Here is a 23,747-nt window from a genome sequence, read left to right as displayed (position 1 = left end):
TTGGTTTCCTGGGCTACTTTCAGATCTCAGTGTGCCATTTAATAGGTCAAGGGTGGGAGGTGTCTGGAGCTAAAAGAGGAAGGGAGAGGGGTCTGAAAGGTGGAGAGAAGAAAGCGGTAATTTGTGTCTGAAGCCAGGCAAAAAGTCACAACTGGAAGAGAATTGCTCATCTGGGCTGGCACTCACAGCAAGTAAATCCTCTCTCCTTTTGATTTCTGCTTGCAACTCAAAGGCAGAATTAACTGGAAAATCTGTTTGACAAATATGCTCTCAACACCTCTTTGAGCCATGCTTGTGCTCTCTTCTCCTCCTTTGGAGCACAGCCCCTTCCATGCCACTGTGGGACCTCTGCATTTCCCTTCCCTACAGGGAATTTCAGTTCTCCTCTTCCTTGCTCAGACTGAGGTTTACAGCGTCCAGAGAGGATCTGTTCTCCAGCAAGCGGTTTGAACGGAGCCAGATGCCAGCAGATCTCCCCATGATAGCAGTCCATGCCCAGACTGTTTAAGACCAATGCTCTCTCTAGAGAGATCTCTCTCCTACACAGTGGAATAAAGCACCTGATAAAAACGATTTTCAGATACAGCAAATGTGCATATCCTGTTTCACCGCTTCCAGAACACCACGGTGCAATCGAGTGCCCAAAGCTCCACCTAACTTCCCCAACACAGCACACCATTCCTCCTTGGAGGATATTTCTTTTCAATTTCCCATAGCTTTTCTGATCCTCTGTTCCTGGGCTCTTCCTGTCCCAGTATTGCTCTTAAATGTTAGTTCTAGCATATGAGGTAAGAAATACTAGTTCTCTAAGGCTTTTTTTCTGTAATAACCCTTCCAGCAGACTAAGCCATGTATTTGTACAAGAAAGAATCTTGTCACCAAGGCAATGTACAGTGTACAAATAGGTCAGATGTGCCCTGACACATCTCCTCACATGAAAGGTAAGCAGAGCAGGGGCCTCCGGGAGTTGTTTCTGGAAAAACATATCTGCTATCACATTTCCACTCCCCTGGTACAATGGGGCATGTATGCCAGAATGGGTTCGCACACCCCAACACAGCCAGGACCTGAACCTCTCCTTTCCATCTCTACTTTGTCAGTGGAGGTACAAGGAAAGGTATGACCCACTTGCATCGCCCCCGCCAAGCCCCAAGGAAGAACATCTCTGCTCTCCAACAGCCCCAAATGGTTTTGGTGGCTAAAACAGTGATGCAGGCAGCTGCGAAACAGCTCAGAGACTTCTGAACTCCAGCAGAACTTCCTAGGAAGCCTGTTCCACATTGCTGGTCTGCATGGACTAAAGAAACCTTCTCCCTTCCTCATTACCCTCATTCCTTTCATTGCTTCTTAGGAACTGATTCCCCTTTCTGCTCCACCTTTGAGAGGGTCAGGAGTTGCGGCAGAAGCAGCAGCACCCCTTTTCGATAAGAGGGGCAGCCATTCACCCAATCTGTTCAGACAGGCTCCTGGATCTAACTTGGAGCCATCTGCCTCTTACCAGTGCCAGGTGCTGTGAACTTCCTAGCTCCATTCCCTTGGCATGGGCTCGGGAGCAGGGTGTTCTTCTTTCTCCAGGCTACCTCCCTGTTTGCATTCTTGCAGGCAGCTGGCAGCTGCTAACCATGAGCTGTTGCCAGCTGCTCTCTGGTTGTGCACTTGGCTTGCTCAGGGAGTGGGTTAGGACTCTGGTTCATATCTGTAACAACAGCTCCCAGAGCCCAAACCCTCCTGGGCTGCTGCAGGGTGCTGGGCTACAGACAGGGCAAATACTACTAACAGCACAGAGGGCTTGGTCAGGGGGCAAGCTCTCTCCACCTCAGGGACATCTCCCTGGCAGCTTCCCCTCTCTGCCTCCCAAAGTCACGGCATTTCTGCCCCTGTGCCAGAGCAGCACAAACACCAGTCCTGGGTCTGAGGGGCTTACACCAGTAATATGAATTCAGCAAACCTGCATGAAAAAGCTGCACGTGGGCTGCCACTCTGCGTACCCAGACACATCTGGTACACCAGGAGGTACATTCTGGGTACCCTCCACCTCTCAACCCCCAGAGCACTCGAATTCTCACTGGACTCGCAGTGGACTCGCCATAGTCACAGACCGCCAGAGCTCCATCAACTGCTACAGCTAGGGCTAAAAAACAATTATTATCCTCCAGAGACTAGTGCTGGGCAGGACCTGTCAGCCCCCAACCAGGGAACTCCAAGTGACAGGGCAGTTAGACCTCATTTGGCACAGACACATAGTGTCCTGTCCCTTCTGTCTAGGTCCTTCCTTCCCTGCTCTCAAGAGGGGGCTGCTGATCTCTGACCCTCAGACCCTCCCCACTTGGTCTCACACACAGGCCATTTCCCTTAGCAGTCTCTCAGACTCACCATCTATCTGCCTTTCAGGCTAACAGCCAGGGGCTCCACGGTCTGGGCCAGTCACACGTCATTTGGTGACACTCGATACCTCTTAAGTCATTCTAACCAATAAGAGTTTCCTGCCCTGCTCAAGGGCCTGGATTAACCTTTCTGACTCCATATAACCTTCCTCCACACTTGTCTCTCAAGCGACTGGGAGATAAACTCAGCAGGCTGCACCATTGCATGAGGAATCGGCTTTCTTTTCCCTTGTTTCCACAGCTTGCTCCTTCTAGCTGCTGCTCAAAGCAGCTGGGTGATGGAAGGGAGGGGGTAAAGCAAGCCCAAAGTTCACCTTTACACAACTGCAAAAGGTAGCACCACCGCAGGGCACTTTCCCTTCCAGACTGAAATCCCAACCTCTGGTTGATTTTGCTTTGGTGGCTAGGCTGTGACCTACGCATAATTTCCTGCAGTTCGCATGTGGCAGACCGCAGCCTCTCTGCTACTGGTGAATCCTAAAAAATATTCGGGTTCACAAATAAGACAAAAAAAAAAAACCCTGCAGTGCTGATCACTCAACATCTACCACAGCATTCTCACACATCACTAAATGGCACAGACGATGAGACAGCTGGGCTGCCATCTCTCCCCTAGACACGTAGGCTTGGAAAGGAAACCTTTCACATAGCACAGACCAAAGCCATCAAGCTGGGGGAGCAATCAGAGATGCTGGTCAAAGAAATACTTTCTGCGGGACTTGGGCTCCTGCTGGAGCTCTCCTATGGGTTCACGTTCAGCCACAGCTATGATACACTTTACTGCAGAAGTCAGGGAAGCTGGAGTGCCTGTGCAGCAGCAGCTGGTTGGCTCTACTTGATCCCTGAAACATTTTGCTGCGCAGGGAGTCTTGCAGAGTAAGGCTTTGGGCATCTCCTATCCTCCACGCTCTGTCCTGTCTCACACACAGCTGAGCTGCTCAGAGACTGTTGCAGAAGGGGTGGAAATAGCCTGAGTCTTCACAAAAGAGCAGACAGATCACGAGCTGGACCCTCAGAGTTCAGGCTGCCAGAAAGTCTGTTCATGAAATAGCAAATGTTGCGTGGGCCAGTCCTGTCCACATGCTACTAGAGAAGGCAGGGAGAGTATATAATAGTGAACATATTGAGAGGTGCCTGGCCGCACAGTGCCTACACCGGTTCCCCGCTATCCTTCCACCCACCATCATCTCCCACCTCCTACCTCCTCCGATTTCTCCTTCCTCCTTAACTGTCCTCTTCCACTCAGAGCACACTGCGTGGACCTAGCAGGCTTTTCTCTTGACCTGGGAGAGCCGTCGCTGTGCCACCTCTTTTTCACTGCCTGACAGCAATTCACTTATTGCCTCAATTCTTCCTCACTGGAGGAGGAAGACAGAATCAATGGGGTTGTTGCAGAACACAGCAACCTCTCCCACCCTGCAGCCAGTGTTAAGTCCAAAGAGCAGTCAGCTCAGCACCTGTGACCCTACATAAAAAGCAAGTGGGATGTGCAGCAGACACTGGGCAAGGCTGCCATGGAGGCAGAGACTTCTGCATGAGACATCAGGTTAAAACAAGAGTGAACTGCTGGAGTTCTCTAGTTTCCCAGATCCCTGCATCCCTGTTATGCTCGGACACACGCGACAGTGGGCCAAGGACACAGGCTGTGACAAGCAGAGCCCCAGTGCTTCTGAGAAGGCCGCCTCTTAAAGTGACAAAGCTACTCTCCAGTAACATGAGGATCCCACTGCACCCAGCCAGGAGCCTAACTCCATAGAGCTCTTCTAGGGTAAAATATTTGGAAAACTGGAATGAGAAGAAATTACCCCAAATATGTCCTGTTTGCCAGCAGAAAAGGGCTACTCTATGGTCAATTGATCTCAGTAGAGTCTGACTCTCATTTCTGAGTTTTCCCATGAAGTGGGTACATACTGCAGAGTGCGAACAAAGGAGCTGCAAGCAAGCAGTGCCAGGGGACGGCAAACATCCATCCCAGGGTGTTTCCAACAGACTAGCAAGTTCAATCAGAAACTCGAGCGCTGTAGCGTCCCCATGCAAGGGCATTTCATTCTCCTGCCCAGCAATGAAGAGCTTTCCTCTCCAAAATCAAGAGGGTGCACTGGATGTTGGCTGGTAGGCACAAAACAGTATCCTTCCCCCGGGGAAAATTCTTCTTTTTACCCCTCTCCACTCTGAATAAGGCATGCTATCGTGGGTCGTCCTCACTAGATGGCCAAGTGCTCCCTGACACCTGTATAAAAACTTAAAGCACCAGCATTTGCTGAATCCTCTTAAATCTCTTGAGCCACTTGGAACTAACGTTCACAATCAGTTGCACAATTGGAAACACCTTTCCCCAGGGCTATTATTAGACATTTTTATTAGTGCTTTCAGCATATATATCTGCAGTGAACACAGCTCCAGATTAAGACAGCAGGCTATATAAGCCAACACTGAGAAAAAACAGCAGTTGTGCTTAGGTTAAATAAATCACTCAGATTCCCATGTTAACTCACATTGCCACATCTAAGCCAGAGAAAAGAGCAGAACTCAGTTTGGGGCCAAGAGTGAATACGAGTCAAGAGCTTTTAATAGAAAGTGTCCTGCCATTTAACAGAAAATGCCCTGAGTTCACTATACACAAGCTAAATCCAGCAGCCAACTCAACAATCAATGTCAGTGCAGGGAAGCAGGGCTCCCAGGCAGTGCACTCCTCAACAGAGAGGACCCGCGTTTCAACACTTCTATCCACATTTTGATGAAAAACAAACGCAAAAGAACTGTCAGGAAAACTTCTCAACGTTTTCTTTCCAATATTTCCATTAGCTAGAAACACTGTATACCTTCGCATACCCTTGACCCAAACTGATGAAACAAGACATTTCAGATCAGCAGCAGTCTCTCAGAAAAATGCCACCACACGTCAAAATAAGTGGAAGCTTCTTGAAAACAGAACTTCTGTCATTTCCACCCATCTCAAACAGCAAAAGGTGCCATAAAGCATCCTTTATAAAAGGAGAGCCCCAAACACATGGTTCTTAAATTTGTTGGTTCTGAATTTGATTTCTGTTCTGATGTGAATGCTCACGTTCCAAATTAAAATCTCATTCATTTCTCAGATTTGTGTATGGGAAAACAACAAGTGTTTTGTCCCTTCGTGGCCATGTTCAGGGCACACCACCCCGAAGCATCCAAACTCTCAGGGCTGATTCACGCTAAGTGACAGCAGTCCTAGACTGTGAGCTTAACACAGGTAGTATCACCCCCAAAAAACAGACACAAGCCAAGCAGTAATCACATAGTAAGATAAAGGAAGAAGCTCTACCTATTAGAAACATCAGGGACACGGGGCAAAATCTTGAGTGGAGACCATCTGCATCAGCTCATTCCAAACCTGCTCTTGTGCATTTGCTCACCACCATGCCCTGAGCTCCCATTTCTCATCCGCAGACTTAGGCCAAAGGGAATTGTCTCTGGGAAGTTGTTTAGTGAGTTCAGCCATGAGAACAAGTTTTCCAGCGTATAAGCGTAACTCAAACATGGGTGCAGTTTCAATCTTCAAACCTTGGTCTTTCAGAACAGGTATTAATGACACATTTCACAAAACTTAACTCCCAAAAGGCTGTGAGTCCAAGTGTTTTAGCAGCCACATACCGCACTGAAACACCCTGAAGGATTTCTGTCACCTTTTAACCTGAAACCAGAGCTATGGAAGTGAGGCACTTCATTCTTTGACATTTGGACTCATAATGAAAAACATTTATTCATGAAAAATGCTAACAGGGCAGGCCAGCAAGGCTGCAGGGGGGAAGTCCCCGCCTATGCGCACCACAGACATCCATCACACTTACTTTGTAAAAGCGGGAAAGGATTTGAAATCAGGGGACTTGCGGTTTCTGCAAAAAAGAAAGAGATTTAAATATTGAGACTGGCAGAGACCTTGCTGCATGCTACACAGCTCTGCCTATCTGCTCACTTATCCTTAAGCTTTCTCCGCACTCCCAGATTTAACTGTGGCAGGACGGGGCTGGCCATTTACAGCAAATTTCTACATGTCAAGCTGTGAATTTTCTCTCAGCATTGTGCCAAGTTTCTCATGACTGGGAATCTGCTTCTTTCCTTCCTGTTTTGAAATGTCCAGAGATTTTTTTTCTAATATACACTCTATACTACAGTAATGGGAGTCAAGTGGTGAGGGCCAGGAGAAGAAAAGCTGGGCGAGGGGGGAGGGAAAGAGCCCTTTACAAATGCTTTTCTTGGGGCCCCAGGTGCAAATTCCTTGATTCACTTTGCACCTTCCTCAAACTCCCTGTGTGCCTGGAAGGCTGGGGAGGAAAAGCAAGGTGTTGTTAACCTCACTGGATGAAGTAACAAAGGAAACAGTTCCTAAGCGGTATGCTACTTCAGGGTGAGAACACATATTTTCTGTTGAGCACAGAACACTCCTATCTTTGAGACGCGACTGAAAGGAATTCTCAGCTCGGTCAACCCCCAGGGGCTACTTGCACTCCACACCATAGTGCTCTGAAAGAGAAGCAGTAAATCTCAGCACCTCAGACTGCCCTGTGCAGTTTCCTACAGTTGCAGGTGAGATACCCTAGCATCAAACCCATGTGGAGGGGAAGAAACCATTACAGTGTTAGATTATTCAGTCATCAATTCAGTGCATTTATGAAATTGTCCCAGGTGCAAAGTTCTAAACTGATGCATCAGTGAAAGAGGCACTCAGGGCTGACAAACTTGTACTAGTTTGTTTGGAAGGAAAACTTAACTGGGTCTTTCTTGCCAACCTCAGAGGTCCAGCATGGTGAGGCTTTGCACTAAATATTCCAGTGTGATGAGGACCTGTGCTGCCAAAGAGGACTTCAGCTGGCAGGGCCAGCTGGTAGCAAGTGGAAATGAAGGCATGGATGGTGCTAGGCAAAGACATGAACAGACAGTACTATGGAAAGGTTATGCATGGAAGGCACTAACAGGATACAGAATGCTGCCAATTGCTTAACAGATCTGTATTACCTGCTGAGGCACTATGAGTGCCATCTACAGATGATAAAGTCTGTATCTGGAGGAAGATCTTCACAGAAATAGTTTCCTAAGCTGCTCCTACTGAGCAGCTGAATAGGGCAGACTCCTGTAGGCTCCACTCTCTTACTATCTGTGCTCTCCTCTTCTGCTTTGGGAAGCATTGCACATGTTCAATGAACACATGGATGCTCACTAGTTAGCCCTAGAGCTTCAGTCTTAACGGGATCTCTCAGCACTAAGAGGTGAGTAGGCTTCGGAAGGTCAAAAAGCAACATTCTACCCTCCACCCAAAAGTGAACCTGACCTGGAAGGACAGCAGAGGCACACACCATTTAATAAATCCCAACATAGTCTCAAGGACAGACTTGGCATGAGTCACATTGTTTTCCAGCCAGCAGCATTAAAGTGATCTCACGTTTATGTTGACTCCCTGTACAAGTGAAAAATGTTCTCTCTCTGCAATATGAGCTCAGGCCACTTGCTAAACATTAATACTATGGTATTTTAAGCCAAGAAGGACCACTGGGAATTTTCTGGTCCTTATATTACAGACCATTCTGTTGTCCATGCACTGTATTGTCCCTGTGCCTCAGCACAGTCAGTTCCACCAAAGCCACCTACTCTGAGAAAAGTTGTCAAAGTGTCATAGTTTGCCTCCCGATAATTCAGTCTGTTCTGCGGTTTTGCTAATCTTTCATTCCACAGATGGTCCAAGCAAGAAACATGGGTTCACCTTCTTTGCCCACACCCTGCTCTATCAGTGGCCCTTTTTTCTATGTCCTGTCCAGCCCCAGTGGGGCATAGTATCTACACTTGAAGCCTGCAATCCAAACTTCGTATCGCTGGATACTTGTTCATGATTTTGCTGACTGCTCACACTGTTGCCTCAATGTCTTTCATACTTATTGTCTTGATGTCCCTTCCAAAGAGCCGGTGTCTCAGAGCTCTTGAGGAACTGGCAGAATTTCAGCCGCAGAGACTTGCTGCTGAGTGGTTATTTTAATCCAGATATTTTTCTTCCTGCCTACAAAGAACCTGTTCAACATGACAAGTCTGGAACAACTTAAATGAATGTGTCATCAGAAATTAATAGTTTACTCCTGGAAATCTTGATTCCATGCAAATACCCAGTGGACACCGAGAGGCATATTTATGTGATGGAGTAAAGTGACTCTTCTTGACTGAGGCCTCTTCACCATGTCACTCTTCTGTTAATTCTGAGAACTGCACTCTGGTGGTAATCTTTAATCTGGGCATATAATTTTGGAGGCTACTTTAAAAAAAATGCAGTTCCACGCACAGAAAATTGTGTTGCCCCATGGCAAGCAGTACCTGTGTTCTGTTCAGTTCAGTTATGACAACGTGGGAGCTCTCCTACTGACAACCCCCGCCCCACTCCTCAAACTCAGTCATTAGCAGGTTTGGACCTGCTGCCCCTCCAACTCAAGAGGAAAGGCAGCAGTAGCAGGCGAACTAGCCACCAGATGACAAAGAGATTTACCAAAAGATGAATCCATGCACTGGAATGGAATTTGTATTTTGCGCTTCAGTCCAGCTGACATAATCTGCAAGACAACCAGGTGCACCTCGGGAGGCATAGGGGGACTGGCTGTGATAACGCCAGACTGCAATCAACAATCAAGAATTATTACGCCCTGAGTGTTAAAGTCACACTTACCCACCAAAGCTTCTAGCTTAAAAGTCACATATCTTTTCAAGAGGAAATCCAGTCAGACTGGCTATATGATCACTGGACTACAGAGAAAGAGTCTAAGAGAATATATGGCCAGTAGCAGAATAAAGGAAGATCCCAGCATTATTAACACTCCGGGCTGCCTCCTCCTGCATGTTTACCATGATTTCCTGCACCTTCAGTGCAAAACTGCTTTTTCTGACTGGCTGGCAGCTGGAGGACCTGAAGATTCTTACTCTATAGCAAGAGCATCCATCTGCTCACTTCTCCTTAGCACACAGTAACGTTGACAACATCCCAACATAATCATGTGGGTTTCCTTCATCCCAAAAGTCAGGCAAAAGCTACAGCTGGGTGTCTTAACTTGGCTTTTTCATCTTGGTCATATTATGGGACCTGGCATCAGGACATGATAAGGAACTAAACTCCTGTCATTGCAATAGTATTGACACTGGGGAATCAATCAGACATCATGTCTGCTTCCATCACCACCCACCCAGCATAGCCTCAGAACGGATTTAAACCATGAGCTTAACACTGACTTGCACTATGCCTTTTTGCCACTTGCAATAAAACTAAAAGGTCAGTTCTGTTCAGTTGCTAAGCAAGAAAGAAACACTATCTATCGACTTCCATTTAAGGGATTACATAGTTTAACACTAAGAATTTTATTTTTTCATGTGGCAAGTAGTGAATGAGACATTTCTAATTATCCTTCTGCTTGAAAATAGTGCCATGTTGCAGTAGGATGGGAACCAGTATCCATAATATACAATCAAGAGCATCTTACAATGCATTTCCATTAGCTAAATATAACTATCTTAAGTGTGCTGCATATATAGGAAAATTAAGAACATTATTGAAAAAGTTTTGCATTTAGAACTGAACTACTGAAAAAGAAATGTAGCATATAAGATCGGGAAATACAGACTGTTTACGGACCAGCTTCTAAAAATCCCACTAAGCATATACTTAAAATTTGATCCTAAGTGCTTTAAATTTTGAGAATCAACACTTCTCTTTCTTTTCCAAAAAATTTTTTACTTCTAAATTGAAAGACGGAAATTAACTTTTTTTTTTCTTGTCTCAATCTATTCCTCAACTTTACATTAACTCATTCAAAAAAGAAGATACGTTCCTTGCCCCTCTACTCAGTCTGAAATAAACACTGCTGAAAAATTTTTCTGTATAACATGAACGAAAAGCATTGATATTTTGAAAACAGCAAACACCAAAACCTGTTCCACTGGACATCTCTAAATAAGAGTTACTTGATGCAGCAGATGAAACTGAGACATATTTATACAGCTTAAATCGACCTTAAAAGCTGAAAATATTTCCCGATTCCCTGTATAATTTTAAATGTTGTATCTTTGACAGTATTGATTTCTAGCAAATTTAGACATCAACAAATACTGTCAATTTCAAAATGATTTTTTTTTAAAAGTCTCATAGTTTCATTCACGTCTCCTGGCTTACAGGTGGTGTTCTCAGAGAATGGTTCATTTTAGTAAGTAGTCACTCAGAGAGTCCAAAATAAAAGATCAAGACTGGATTATGCTGTAAACACTAAGTTAGAGAAAGTCATTGCCCCCCAGGCTTTCTGAAGCCAGATCCAGCTGACAAAAAGAGAGATTCAGAAGTTTGGGGAAGTAACACATCTATGGCCACACACTGTATCACTGCAGGGCCAAGTCTGCAGAGTCCCAGTCGAACGTTGTCCTACCTGTCCAGGGTGCGTACGGAGGAAGAGGAGACAGAGGAAGGCAGCAAGTCCTCCCTACAGAACACGATACATGTACGTGCCCCATTCTGGGCTTTTTTCTTCCCAGGCTCCGGCTGATAATCACTCGCTTTAGCTAGAAGAATATTTCACAAGCTGACCATCAAATATTTTTTGGCCTCCTGAGAATTTACTAAAGGAAAACTTTGAACACGTCAAGACTCAGCAAAATGACCACCACAAGGAGTTTTTTCTTGAAAGCAGCTTTACAACGACTTAGATGATTAACAGGTTACGCACCGCAACGAGCCAATTCCATCTTTCACGACCGGTTCATGTGATTCATGTGATTCTTTTCTGGCCTTGCTTAGTTCAGGAGGGAATAATCACAAGCTTCATGTGACTTGGGACCTCTGGTAGGCTGCCTGTGCTCCAGAGGCAGCACAAGGAGGCAATCTGCAGGTTCTAATGGATACTATTTTTAAAGCACTGCGAAAACATGTCCACTACTCACAGGTTTCATCAAAAAGCAAGTTAAGGGGCTGTAGAACCTCTTTTCCTGTTAATGCAAAGGGTACTCTCCCATTCATGCAGTGGGTGACAGCTCAACAGTCCTTCTCCATCCACTCTGTGGCTAAATCATGCCCCGCTGGGGAGAGGACCTTCTGCTAGTAGAGGGATTCAAGCTCAGCCACAAAATGGTGCTTTGCCACGCACAATGGGTACACAAATTTTATTTTGATGTTGTTTCATGGGCATGAAGATCCCAGGGTTCTCAGATGAGGATACCGGGGCAGCCTCTCAAGGAGTGGGGTTGTGTGTAGTGGAGAGACATCTTGATTCCACCATTTTCAATCCTAGTTGTCTTATTCCCACTTAAGACTCTCTACAGCACTGCTTCCAAGTTTACTTTAGGTGGCCTCAGCTGCTGACCTCTTGCTCTGCCTGTCTTCCCCCTCACTCCAGACATGGATCTGTTTCCCCTAGAGCTGTGGCACTGCAAGTCTGCATGCTGACACAGGGAAAAGCAAGGAGCATGATGTTTTCAGCAGTGTGGCCCAAAAAGATGCTGCTGCTTTCTTCAGTATCACTACAGCTGATCCTGTGATACGCAACTCCCATTCACATTAAGCAAATGTTACAGGGTATCAAATGTTTAACAAGGTCAAGCCACACAGCTCTCAGGCTCAGCTCAGCTGAGACCCAGATTCACCTCCCAAAACTTGGGATCGTTCTCTACAGCAGCAGGAATTTGGTGCTTGGCAGCACTTGGGAGTGGAGAGGATGGAAGTGTCTGCCCTTCTGTCATTCTCAGCCACATTACCACCAGCTGCTTCCCTGCCTGTTTGAAATCTACTGGCTGGAGCACAACAGAGCAAAAGCCAGCAAAGCCACAGTTCCTCCTAAGAGCTTGCATCATGCAGGTGTAGACTAAGCTACACAGTTTGTCCCACCTACTAAAACATAATCATGGAAAAAAAGAAAACAGTGAGGTAAGGAACACACCAGCTCCTAAAAAACAGTTACTGAAAGCTCTGCTTAGACACTCCAGCACCAGGATGCCTTCAGAGCTTTCCATGGTCTCTCTGGTCACCAGAACCATTCACAGTGTGACATGGTGATGGTCACTTAAGCTGCTACCAACGAGAACATCTGGGCTGACTCCTGAGAAAACGAAGAAATAAAAGAAAAGAGATGGCTTGGTGGAAGAGCTGGAAAAGAGCAGCACTGAATGGGACACATACGAAGGAGCACAAGGAAGACAGAGTCAAGGGGGAAAAAGAGCTAGGGAAGAAAAGAGAACGTGGGATAGATAAGGGAAGGGAGAAAAGGCAAGAAGTTTATACCTCCCCATGCACCAGTCTGGCTTTGAGCAGTGTGTCAGCTGCCTAATGCAAAAAAGAAGCGCTTCCAACCAGGGCCTGACTCCCTTCAAACCAGCTCTGAGCAGCCCTCAGGTTTTCTGGTTCAAACAAAGGTTTAGGTGAGTACCTTGCAATTCCCCTGCAGCCTGCCAGGCCCTGGACTAAGCCACTAAAATAAACTGACTATACACACTGGTACAGCCAGAAGCACTTCTTACGATGACAGAAGATGAGCAAACCATATGAAAACCAATACCTAATTGGTAAGAATTTGTGTTGTGTTTGAGTTTCTGAGTTTTTACCCTTGTGTGTTCTAAATGTTGCAGTTTAGACACAAACTGACTCAGGAGAAGGATGGGTGCGATGTCAGCTGGTACAAGGAGATGGTAAGGAGAACCTGTGAGATGTGTCATAGCAACAATGGGTCAGTATTTAAAAGCTGTTCAGGCAGAACTAAATTCTTGGATAATCTATGAGAGCCACCCTCTCTTTTTTTGCTTCTTGTCAGTGGTTCTTGGACTCCTTCCGATGCTATAGGTTCATCTCTCCACCTGCAAAACTCAACAAGAGCAGCAGGTTTGCAGCCAGAAGCTTTTACAATGCAAATTTCTTGGCTTTAGAGATGAGTTGTTTGATATGAAGGAAGATGATTCTGTCCTTCTCCCTTAACTAATGTAAGAACAATCTAAGGCTGCTGCTGTTGAAGTGCCCCAGAGGAGTTAGGAACCCAAATAGTATATTGGCTTGAACACTTTGAAATCCTTCTCATAAACCACTCATACTACAGACAGAAGACTAGACATGGGGAGCAGACCTCCTGAGGGGCCAGGGGCTACTTTCAGAGCAGCACATCAGGCTAGTAACTCTTGACAGTCTATATCAACTACGTCTGTATTCTGACATTTCTAACAACGGCCTTGTTTGGCTGACTGAGGACAGACTCTGCCCGCCCCTGAGCACCCCCGACTACCCAAAAGGAAAAGGACTGAAGAGTACAAGGGCCTGAAACACAGAGACAAGCTCACCTGACGGATTCTGCTTACATCGCTTCTCTTTAGGTTTTTCTGTCCCCGAATGAATAGCTGCAATTGTGGTGAATGCTTGGATTAGTACAAGATTGATCCCCACTGCATAATACCCAGTATTTTAGTAATAAACAGCTTTTTTCCCATTCAGAATCACCCACTCTGCTACTGCACGTGGGTTTTCCAACACCACTCCATTCCTTTTTCACACAGTTCCAGAAAGCCTCTCACGTGCTCCAGAGGCAGATAGAAAACCCCCAGACAGATGCTGTGTAACCTGCTCCAGGGACAAATTCCTTCCTAATCCCTAGCAGTTCCTGGAGGAGACAGCTCTGTCTCTTACCTGCCCATTCCAGCTAGCAGCGCTGTGAACACCACATGATTTAGTCCTCTTGAAAGGGGAAGGGAAGGAGGCCAGCCTTTTCTGCTAGCATATGACTTACCTTTGCATCAAAATGTTAAAATAACATTACATCCGGTAGGTCTGTTAAAATCCAATTAGGGAGCATAACATTAGGGAGCGGTAATACCCCACCTGAAGGCAGGGAAATATATGGGCGGGAAAGTAAGATCTTGCAAAGAAAAGTCTATAAATGGCATGCCTAAATGAAACTGTCTAGGCCAGGGGCTTATGCTCAGTTACTACCACTTGGACTTAAAACTCAAAGGAAACCCAGAAAGTGGAGTAAATTTGAATTCCTTCTACCACATGTACTCTGTTCTCACATCTATACATCAGATATACTGTGACCTCCATGTAGCAAATTCACAAACAGCTGGATTCCAGCTACAGCAAAGTATAACTATAATACTACATTTAGCATCACTGCAGTATGCAAACTGCTATTCTATTTATAGTCTTCAGAATTCTCTTGCTTGTTGAAAATGGCTTCGCTTCACAAGGACTTCACTGATGCACAGACAAAAAACAAGTACTGCTTTAGCTCTATCCATATCCCCCCTTCCCTATATCTTTGCTCCCCATTAAAAAGACTATGCTAAAGTACCTGGACCTTGGGAGCAGGATCCCCACATCACAATTCGTACAGGCTCTGGACTATTAGGAATCTGGGGAGGATTGGGAAGAGGACAATACCCCTGGAAGGTTAACTGCCTGCAGGCTTTACAGAAAGTACCCAATATATAAACAGTCACCGACCACAGCTGAATCCTGCCCTGGAGAGGGACGTAGTAAGTAACAGCAGGAGGGAATGAACACACTTACCGCTGGAGTTCTGAGAATTGCTGTTTGTTTCTTCAAAGTTGTTCTGTCCTTTGCCTTCCACTCTCCTGCTGAAAGCACTTTCTGCTGGGTGGAGAACAAAGCATGGATGGTGACTGGTCAATACTGGACACAGGATCACACAAAGAGGAGGCAGACAACACACTCCTGCGCCACTTACTTGTATACCCTGAACACAGCAGAAAGGTTAAATACCTCATTTTGGAGGCAAATGGGCCAGATTCATTGAAGGGATAACAGGCAGATATTTTTTTTACATTGTCTTCTGGCAGAGGTGGCCTAGGGAGCCCATGAACACCAGTCCTGACTGAATCAGAAGGGTCATGGCTTCCTCCCCACCAAAAAAAACCCCAGACAACAACAACAAAAAAACCCTTATCTTACCCCTCCTAAGGCAATAAGCAGCCTTCAAAACCTCTGGCACAGGTGACTAGGCCTGCAGATTGAACTCAGGTCCTCACCACAACTCATTTAGAGCGTCACCTACTGAACTACTATGCTAGCTCTCCCTGGGCATCCTAGTCATCAGCATTCCCTTCCCAAACATCCTCCCTGAAGACTTCAAATGGAGGACTGATGGGTTGTCTGTCACTCTGTCCAAAACATCGAGAAAAGCTAACGTATCCTTCAGCCCTTTGCGTTTTCCTCCAGTGAGCTCACTACTTTATCCCTGCCCAAGGCCAAGCAGGCAGCCCCGCTCCTCTGCACTGCGCTGTCAGTCAGCGCTCTTGGCCACTCACCTACTCCACACGTTTTGGCAACAGCACAAGGCAATTCCCCAGTAATGAAGGGGTGGACTCCCTCACAATATGCAGAGGCAGTTCATGACCATGGCAGTGCCTGCTGTGTCCTGAAACCTCACTGCACACCACAGCTAAGGCGCCCCTCACCCTTCTCAAGCTGAAGTCCCTTAGCACAAATGCAACACCACAAGTAACGTGAGGTCTTTTCTCACTTCAACTGGTTTTGCAATATTTAGGCACTGCATTTTCCATGGTGACTCAAAGTATCAGTCAGAAATTAACAGAATGACCAGTGAACTTGCTAAATTAATGCCTGTGATCCATGCTATATATACTCTTCCATTATGTGGACTCATTCAGGGAGTCCACTCTCTCCCAAAGGACCCATATGAATGTGGTCCGGCAAGGTTTTGCTGGCCTCAGCAGCATGCAAATTGTATAGGGAGGGAGTTCAGGGAAAGAAGCCTTTAATGCAGGAGAGTCAGTGACATGAAATTCTCCTGAAGAGTGGTTTCAGATCATTATTCTAATACCGAATTCTGTAAACTGCCAAGCAGTCAGAACCTCTGTGCTGATACTCATAAACAGGTCCCAGCTACTTGCAGTCTCATGGCCTCCTTGCACTGAAGCACAGCTCAGATAAAGGGCTTTATGTCTCCCTTCGGCTGCGAGAGACCTGCATTGCATGAAGCTCCCAGCCCATGAATGCAGCCTAGTCAGTCCTTAATGGGAATAACTAACTACTGACTGGTCAAATCCTTCCAGTGCTGAACAGGCTCCTCAAATTCTCCAATTACTACTTTCGTGACTCTTCCCAAAATACAGAAAAGCAGGAGACCTTGATAATCAATTCAGTAGTTAAGCAGAATCACATAAAACAGGGCTGAAAAGGACCAGGAGACATTATCTCATCCATCTCCTTTCACAGAGAAGTAACAGCAATGAGAGGCCTTAAGCAACTGGCAAATCAGATGGCACAGTGGGAAGATGAGACCATAGCAAAATAGATTAAGCTATCCTTTCCCTCCTCCACCCCCAAAAGACCCGGGTTCAAATCCTGGCTTACGTCACAAGTGAAAGCGAGTTGGAAGCCTCCAAAGACATCTGGGAAAAATTTACATGGTGTTTTTTCCTCATCCCCTATCCTTTTTATTTTGGCTGGTCTGGCAGTGAGAAAAACAACAAGTCTATTGTGTCTCCTTGGACTTATCCTGTCTTTATCTCACAGGAAAGGGCAGTTTATACAAGTCAGATCGCTCTCTCCTCCTATCGGAACCTTTTGTATGCCAAGTAAAACTACCCACATAGGGAAAATCAGTACCACTCCACTTCATGTCTGTGCAAGTATCATTGGTGGAGTGGTACTCCTCTGCCTTTGGTATTATCTAGGAAGGCATCCTTTCTGGAGAATGTCTTCCTGATGGGTGTTATGGTCAATGTATTTGTACCGATGATTCAAGAAGCCACTCAGATTGCTTCTGTGCAAGATGCTGCCTTGAAAGACACCATGGAAATGAGGCTACCAGAGAGACATGGCAGGATCGTGGAATTAAAATTAGTTTCTTGAAGATCAATGGACCAGGCTCAAGCACCACGTGACTCCTTCCTCCATGTAGGGAGAGAACAGCTCTAACTTCTACCCAATGCATTGATATACTTTTTGATTAGAGAAGTAGGAAAAAAAAAACCTGTTACAAAAAATATCTCCCAGTTATTGCTTGGATGAATCTGCCCTCTGACCCAGGAAGACTCCTAGTCTGCTTCTGTAAGAGACTTCAAACTTGAAGAAGCTGTCACTAGTTTAGATGAAATAGGTTCCTCAGCTTGAATTCCTAACTTGGTGGAACTGGATGGACCTCAAATTACTAATAAAATAATATGAATGTTTAAGAGCTGCAATAACAATATGGTTTCAGGACCCAAAAGCTATACGATGACTGGTTACTCACTGCAATATCTGGTAGACGACATGCACATCTGCAGCTAACAAAAAATACCCTGTTCAGCATACTGTGGCCTCTCCCACCACAGTCACCTGTGTTTCTTGACATCTGTCTGTGCCAGACATTTCAGGGGCATTTAAACAGTAGCTGATTAACTAGTCCTTCTTCTGTACTTAGATGGAATACGCATCTACCAATCCCACAGATTTAAGAGAACGCTTCCCTGCTGTGTGGAAACATGAACTGTATGCCTCCCATCTTATTTATTAGTAGTTATTTTTTAGTGCTCTTTGCTCTTTTTTTTTTTTTTTTAAATTTGATCTCATTTGGAAGAAGGGAGTGGGGACATGGGGAGGAACAATTCTAACTTGAGTCTTCTGACACCTCTGTAACAGTCCTGCACCATTCATTTCGCTGCCTGAGCCCAGTTTCTCTCTCAGTGGTTCCTGTGGGGAATGGAGGACTGTGAAAACACCTGTGCCCCATTCCACTTGACCTTCCTCAGGCACAGGCCTAGTCCTGAAAATATCATTTGAGAGAAATAAAAGCCAAACAAAACGGAAAACGAAACAAAAATCCCTGTACCTGACAAGCCACTAAGCCAGTCTTGGTCAGAAAGCTCTCCTCAGTATGTGACACCAGGATTTGAAACAGGGTCTTTTGTGCCTTGTCATTAGTATGATGCTTTAAAAAATACTTGCCACTGGGAAGAGGTTATAAAGACCTACTGCTGATCTAAATTTTCATTTGTATTGTGCCAAAGGATATAATCCCCTCAACTGCTTCTGGGGCTAGCTTTTCTGGGACAGTCATGGATGGAGCAGATTGAGTCCAGGAAGGGTCAAAAAGCCAACCCAGGGCAGGACTGGACACTAAGCAGTTAAGAAAGTTGATGGTAGAAAGGCAATTGGTACCTGTGATGGCCTTGCTTCCTGGGGATCCAGAATTTGGAGCGCGGAACATCTGGGATTGGGATGCCGGTGGGACACCGGAGGGGGTGCGGTGCAGGAGGGTGGAACATCGGTTTATTGAAGGCGGCGTTTTTTTGCTGGATTGGCTCGCCTGTGTCTTCACTGCCACGAAGAGTGGAGATCGAGAGAACTCTGGATATGAACACTCAGAACTAGTGCCTGGATAGTCAGTCAGCTCCCAGACCGTATGCCTTCTGGGAAGATCGCTTTCTAATAGCCACGCTCACAAATCCTTTGATTGGGGACCTACAGTGACTGCGGAACCTCCAATCCCATATAACAAAATTGTTTTCCCATCACCCAAAGGGACAGATTCCTAAAGCTTACTAGTTCCCTTCCACACCTTTAACTGCCACGCGATCAACCCACTTCTCCTCCAGCAGGAATCACCCCATCCATCCAGGAGTCCTAGCTGATTGCCACGGTGTGGCTTGGGATGTACCTGCACCTCTGTGCTCTAGTTTTACATCAGTAAATCTGAACCCGAGGAGCAGGTTTCTAATGTGCTACTCAAGAGCTCTAAATGAGGAGAAGGTTTTATCTTTCATCCTTGAGCCTTACGTATGTCCTAGAGACGTCTGGGTACATTCCTTGTCTCTTTAACCTAATACAAAGAAAAAAGGGTTGTTGGTATGGGAGGGAAGTAAGAAGGAGAGTTCTCATCCTGCAAGTCAAGAGAGGTCTTTTGGCTCCCATCTCCAGACAAGTGCTGCTGGGTCATGGGGAAATCCTGTGTATTAGTGGGATACGCTCTTTGAATGTACCCCAACCTACAAGGAGACATTTCAGTCTCTGCAATGCGCAGTGAGGATCACCAGGAATTTTCAATGCCAAAAGTCATATAAAAACTCTTCAGGAGGACAGCCTTTTGTCCAGGTCCAATGGATTAATAAATAAAAAAAAAAATTATTCACAAAAAAGGAGGAACAACCTAATAACCCCCTTCATTCCTCAGTGGCTTCTTTCATGGAAATTTGCATATAGCTTCTGAAGCCAAATCCCACTCCAACCATCTGCTGTGGAGAATCACTAAGAAACAAGGTTCCCATAACCCACAGCCCAAGCTCACTACCACTAATTGATATGCCCAAGTGATACTTTGGAATGCCTAAAACTGGAGGGATAACACCAGCACCTGTTACCCTTAAAGAGTCTTAATGCAGAAATACTTATACACTTTGACCAATCTTCAATCACAGACTGCCACGGCAACACCGAAACCTGTCTCTGAAACAGGTGAGTAAAGTCACCCAGGCTGGGATTAGACGCTCATTTGCAAAATCCTGTGAGACATTACAGACCTCACACTGCTCTCATCTTTCCCTGTCAGTGATTGGCAGCATTTGAAAGTGGTGATGTGTACATTCAAAGCAGCCTGCAAAGATACACTCAAACAAAACGGTATTTGTTTTGTTTGAGTTGTTACACAGATCCAAGATGTCACTTCTTGTAAACGTTAGTGTACTTCTGCAGGAGAATCTACAGTAGGTTTTCTCGCAGTATAGGTCAAGATACTTCTCTGCTTGGTTTCTGGCCAGCTGAATAGGTAGGAGACCTGTTCTTGCTTCCTAGGCTTCATTTCAATCCCCATTGATAAACTTCCTCCAGTCGCTGCCAAACTGCCAGTAATACGTAGTCAGATATGACAATTTCCTGCATATATGTCCACTAGTTTCCCAAGAGGCCTATTCCCACCTGTTGTTGCTTTATTACCCATCTACGTCGACCAAGAGAAGTAGTAATCAGCCATCATGTCAGCCACATACGAGGTCATCACAAATCCTCTGCAGTCCAGAGACTGCTGTGCCTCTGTGATATCTGAAGGGTGAAATCTCAGTACTATGAAGACATCCAAAAATGACTTCTCGGAAATCTCAGTACTATGAAGACATCCAAAAATGACTTCTTTTTTTTTTCCCCAACTTAAGAAAAAAATAGTTATCTTATAGCTTGTATCTGGGATAAATGGACTGACTGTTTGGCCTCAAACTTGTGGTGCAGCAGCAGACCAGACTTTATTCCTATCCTTCTCCAGGTATAAAGTTCAAATTAAAGCCCAGAGGAAAAGCTGCTCCATCCAACACTAGGCCAAAACAAAGTTTGAGTCAGCAAGGCAAGACAGACAGGATCAAAAGAATATTAATCCTAGCAGTCTGGAGGATGTTAAAATGTGTTGAAGAAAATGTTTATTCTTTAGCTCACCAGATATTTAGTCTTCAGAGAGAATCTGCTAACATACGTACAGATGATCATGTAATTCCTCTGTTCTTGAAAAGAAGTCTTCACTGTGGAACTCGCTGTCTCAGGCTGATGAAAGTTCAAGATATTTATGCAAATAAAAAATATTGAGTTGCTGAAAGGTTACAAAAACCTCCTACCTTAAAATCTGCAGCTAGACAGCAAGACTGGAGACAGCATCATGGACAGATGATCCCGTAACTGTTGCTGCGGAATTTCTTAAACTTTCTCAGAAAGCATTTTCTGATTTGCCCCAGTTGACGCTGATATACTGGGCAAGGAAGGGCAACAGAGGAGATCGAGCTGTCTGTGCATCCCCCTGTCACACAGCGTCAGCTTTAGAGAAGGACCGATTCCTTATCCTTTTTTTTTTTTTTTTTTTAAATTAGTAACCTGGAGGAAAAATCCAATCCTCATTAAAAGTGCTTTTAAATGACCCAAGGGCTAGGAAAATAAGTGCATAATTTAGAGGATAAGTCACAGTGAATGATCTCCAATCATTTGGTAAACTGCGTGCGCTGCGCTATGGACACACAAAATGGCATGTGGTGGGCTAAAAGACAGACGATACTTAAAAGATGGGGAACTCCTCCCTGGCAGCAGGACACCGAACTTAGTGGTTGCAGTGTATGATCTTGATGGCTGTAGAGGAGCTCCCAGAGCAATGCTGCGTCCAAAAACACTGAGACAATTCCTGGATATGCAAACAGGGCACTCTTAAAGAGGATCAGGAAGACAAAGCTACCTCAGTGTTCCTGCCCTGGATCCAGTGCTGGTTCATGTCATTCAAAAAGACTGTTAATAGACTAGAGACTATTCAGAGGAGAAGGCAAAAGAATAAATAAAGGACAAGAACACCATACCTTACAATGGAAGTCTCAAGGCATTCAAGGCAAGCTAACTGGGAGCTTAACTGGGAGGTTGGTCACTATGGAGTGACTGGACGGCAGGCTACACAAAGCTATAACAAAGGCAGAAATTTGGTAACATGGACTTCCTTCACCTTGCAGAAAAAGTTACAAATGTCTGCAATTTAGAGTTGGATATCTTTTGTTTTAATTTAGCGGGGGTAATAATTTATTAATTTAACTCTCTACCTAACAGGTGGGTGTGTTTTTCCCTCACTGTTAGCAGCAAGACTGGATGCCTCTCTAAAATGTATACTTCACAGAATCACAGAATGGTTGAGGTTGGAAGGGACCTTTGGAGATCATCGAGGCCAACTCCAACTTGAGCAATTAAACCAAAGCAATCCTATCACCTGAGATACTCAGCTCAGTCCAGATATCAGAGTGGTCCCATCTGGCTTTCTTGTTTTGATAAGACCTTCAAACTCTACACATGGCAAGATCTGACAATGAAGGAGACAATCCAGTAGCTATTTCAACACATCTCCCTGAGAGATGCATAAATCCACGCACTACGCAATGGAAAAAAATTCAGATTTTACAACTTACTTTATTCCAGGTAAAAGTTCTGGATAATTTGCATATTTAGTTTCTTCAGAAAGATCTGGTCAGAATGGGTAAGGAAGTATGGCTGGAAAACCATTAGGATGGATCAGTCAGAATTATACCATCACCTCTGGAAGGATTTGGGGTTTTTCAGGATAAAACCTACCTTTAATGAACGTAACAAAAAGAGATTACTTAACGATGGGCTGAAGTTCCACACACTGAGCTGACACCTCCGCTGTTGGAACCAGGACCTTCCACACGAAAAACTCTGTGCTGAAATCTGTCAAACTCTTAATGTGCTTTTTTATACATACAAGCAAATTTTGCCAGTGGAGCTTGTTGCTAAGACACTGTGGGATCAGATACTGGGGAAAAACATGCTCAGTCACAGATTTCACTCACTGAGGTGGAGAAAGCAAAGAAACACCATCCAATTGGAATGTGGATCTCTGTTTTTCTCAGTTAGGCACCATCCTCAGTAGAAACTAGACCTGCTACCAACAAAGATCCCTTCCCCTAAAGGAAAAAGCCATGATGGCAGCTGCCTTTAAGAAACACAGGAAGTGTTTAAATACTTTTGATGAACAATATCATCTAGTTTCTTTCATGATAAAAAAAAGTAACTGAACAGATAGGCTTGGTGAAATTCCTTGAGCATCTCATATGTCAAGGTGCAGCAAGGACTCACTGCTCCCTCAGGGACAGGGAGCCAGGAGCTGAGCACAATAATGCAGTTAGCAAGCAGCCAAGGGCCCCATCCCAACGCTCCTGCACGAGATGGTGGCCAGCTTCAACCAAGAGTCCAGATCATCAGGCAAGTTTGTGGTGATGAGGTAAGTCTGCGGTCAAGCTGGGAAGTCAATCCACAGGTCAAGATCAGAATTAGGTCCGGTGAGGGTAATGAGGGTCAGATAAAACCCAGGGATTGTCGCACAGGTCCGTAGTGCCAAGACAGGGCCAACGCCAAGCCAGGAAGTCAGTCCGTGCGTCAGGGTCCATCCAGATCAACAGGGTCCGTGGCCAGGCACAGGCATAGCTGTGGCTGAGCTAGAGATCAGCGCTCCTGTAGTGTAGCTGTGGCAGGAACTGAGGGTCCCGGGCTGAGCATGGGCTTCTGGACCCATGCACAGGCGGTATGTGTGGAGGCCCCAGATGAGGCTGGTGAGGACCATTTAGGCCTATTAGTGCGTTCAAGGTCCTGACATTGTGTCAGCTTTTTGTCCTGAAAGCAACAGATGTGGATAGCTGTGGAGATTTTAGAGCTCTCAGTACACACTTCTGTGATTGTGGAGTCTCTTTCTGTATCTGCAGTTACCAGGAGAGGATGCGGTGAGCATGCACTCCTAAAGCCTAGACTTGGCAAGCTGAAACCCACTCTCGGGGGCTTTTCTAGCCAGCCCACGTTCCAAATGCACTAGTTTTTCTCTGCACTGCAAGCACACAGTCTAAGAGCATCAA

General features: G+C 45.4%; 1 protein-coding gene across 20 annotated transcripts in view; it reads right to left on the bottom strand.

The window, feature by feature from the left end:
- Positions 1 to 23,747, bottom strand: part of ZNF618 (zinc finger protein 618) — a 181,159-nt gene that overhangs the window by 16,905 nt on the left and 140,507 nt on the right. For 9 of the 20 annotated variants that reach the window (XM_068914446.1, XM_068914441.1, XM_068914449.1 and 6 more), the window contains 4 exons: positions 18,538 to 18,726; positions 14,920 to 15,003; positions 13,695 to 13,751; positions 6,215 to 6,259 (listed from right to left, as the gene is read on the bottom strand). In XM_068914446.1, the coding sequence (XP_068770547.1) occupies positions 6,215 to 6,259; positions 13,695 to 13,751; positions 14,920 to 15,003; positions 18,538 to 18,726 (375 nt within the window). The remainder of the gene's footprint in view (positions 1 to 6,214; positions 6,260 to 13,694; positions 13,752 to 14,919; positions 15,004 to 18,537; positions 18,727 to 23,747) is intronic. The other 11 variants (XM_068914447.1, XM_068914451.1, XM_068914458.1 and 8 more) reach the window with 6 other exon arrangements.

The sequence above is a fragment of the Struthio camelus genome, chromosome 20, assembly GCF_040807025.1.
Source record: "Struthio camelus isolate bStrCam1 chromosome 20, bStrCam1.hap1, whole genome shotgun sequence".
NCBI classification, from domain to species: domain Eukaryota; kingdom Metazoa; phylum Chordata; class Aves; order Struthioniformes; family Struthionidae; genus Struthio; species Struthio camelus.
Note: the sequence above shows the minus strand (reverse complement) of the source record. Positions and strands in the feature narration are given on the sequence as shown.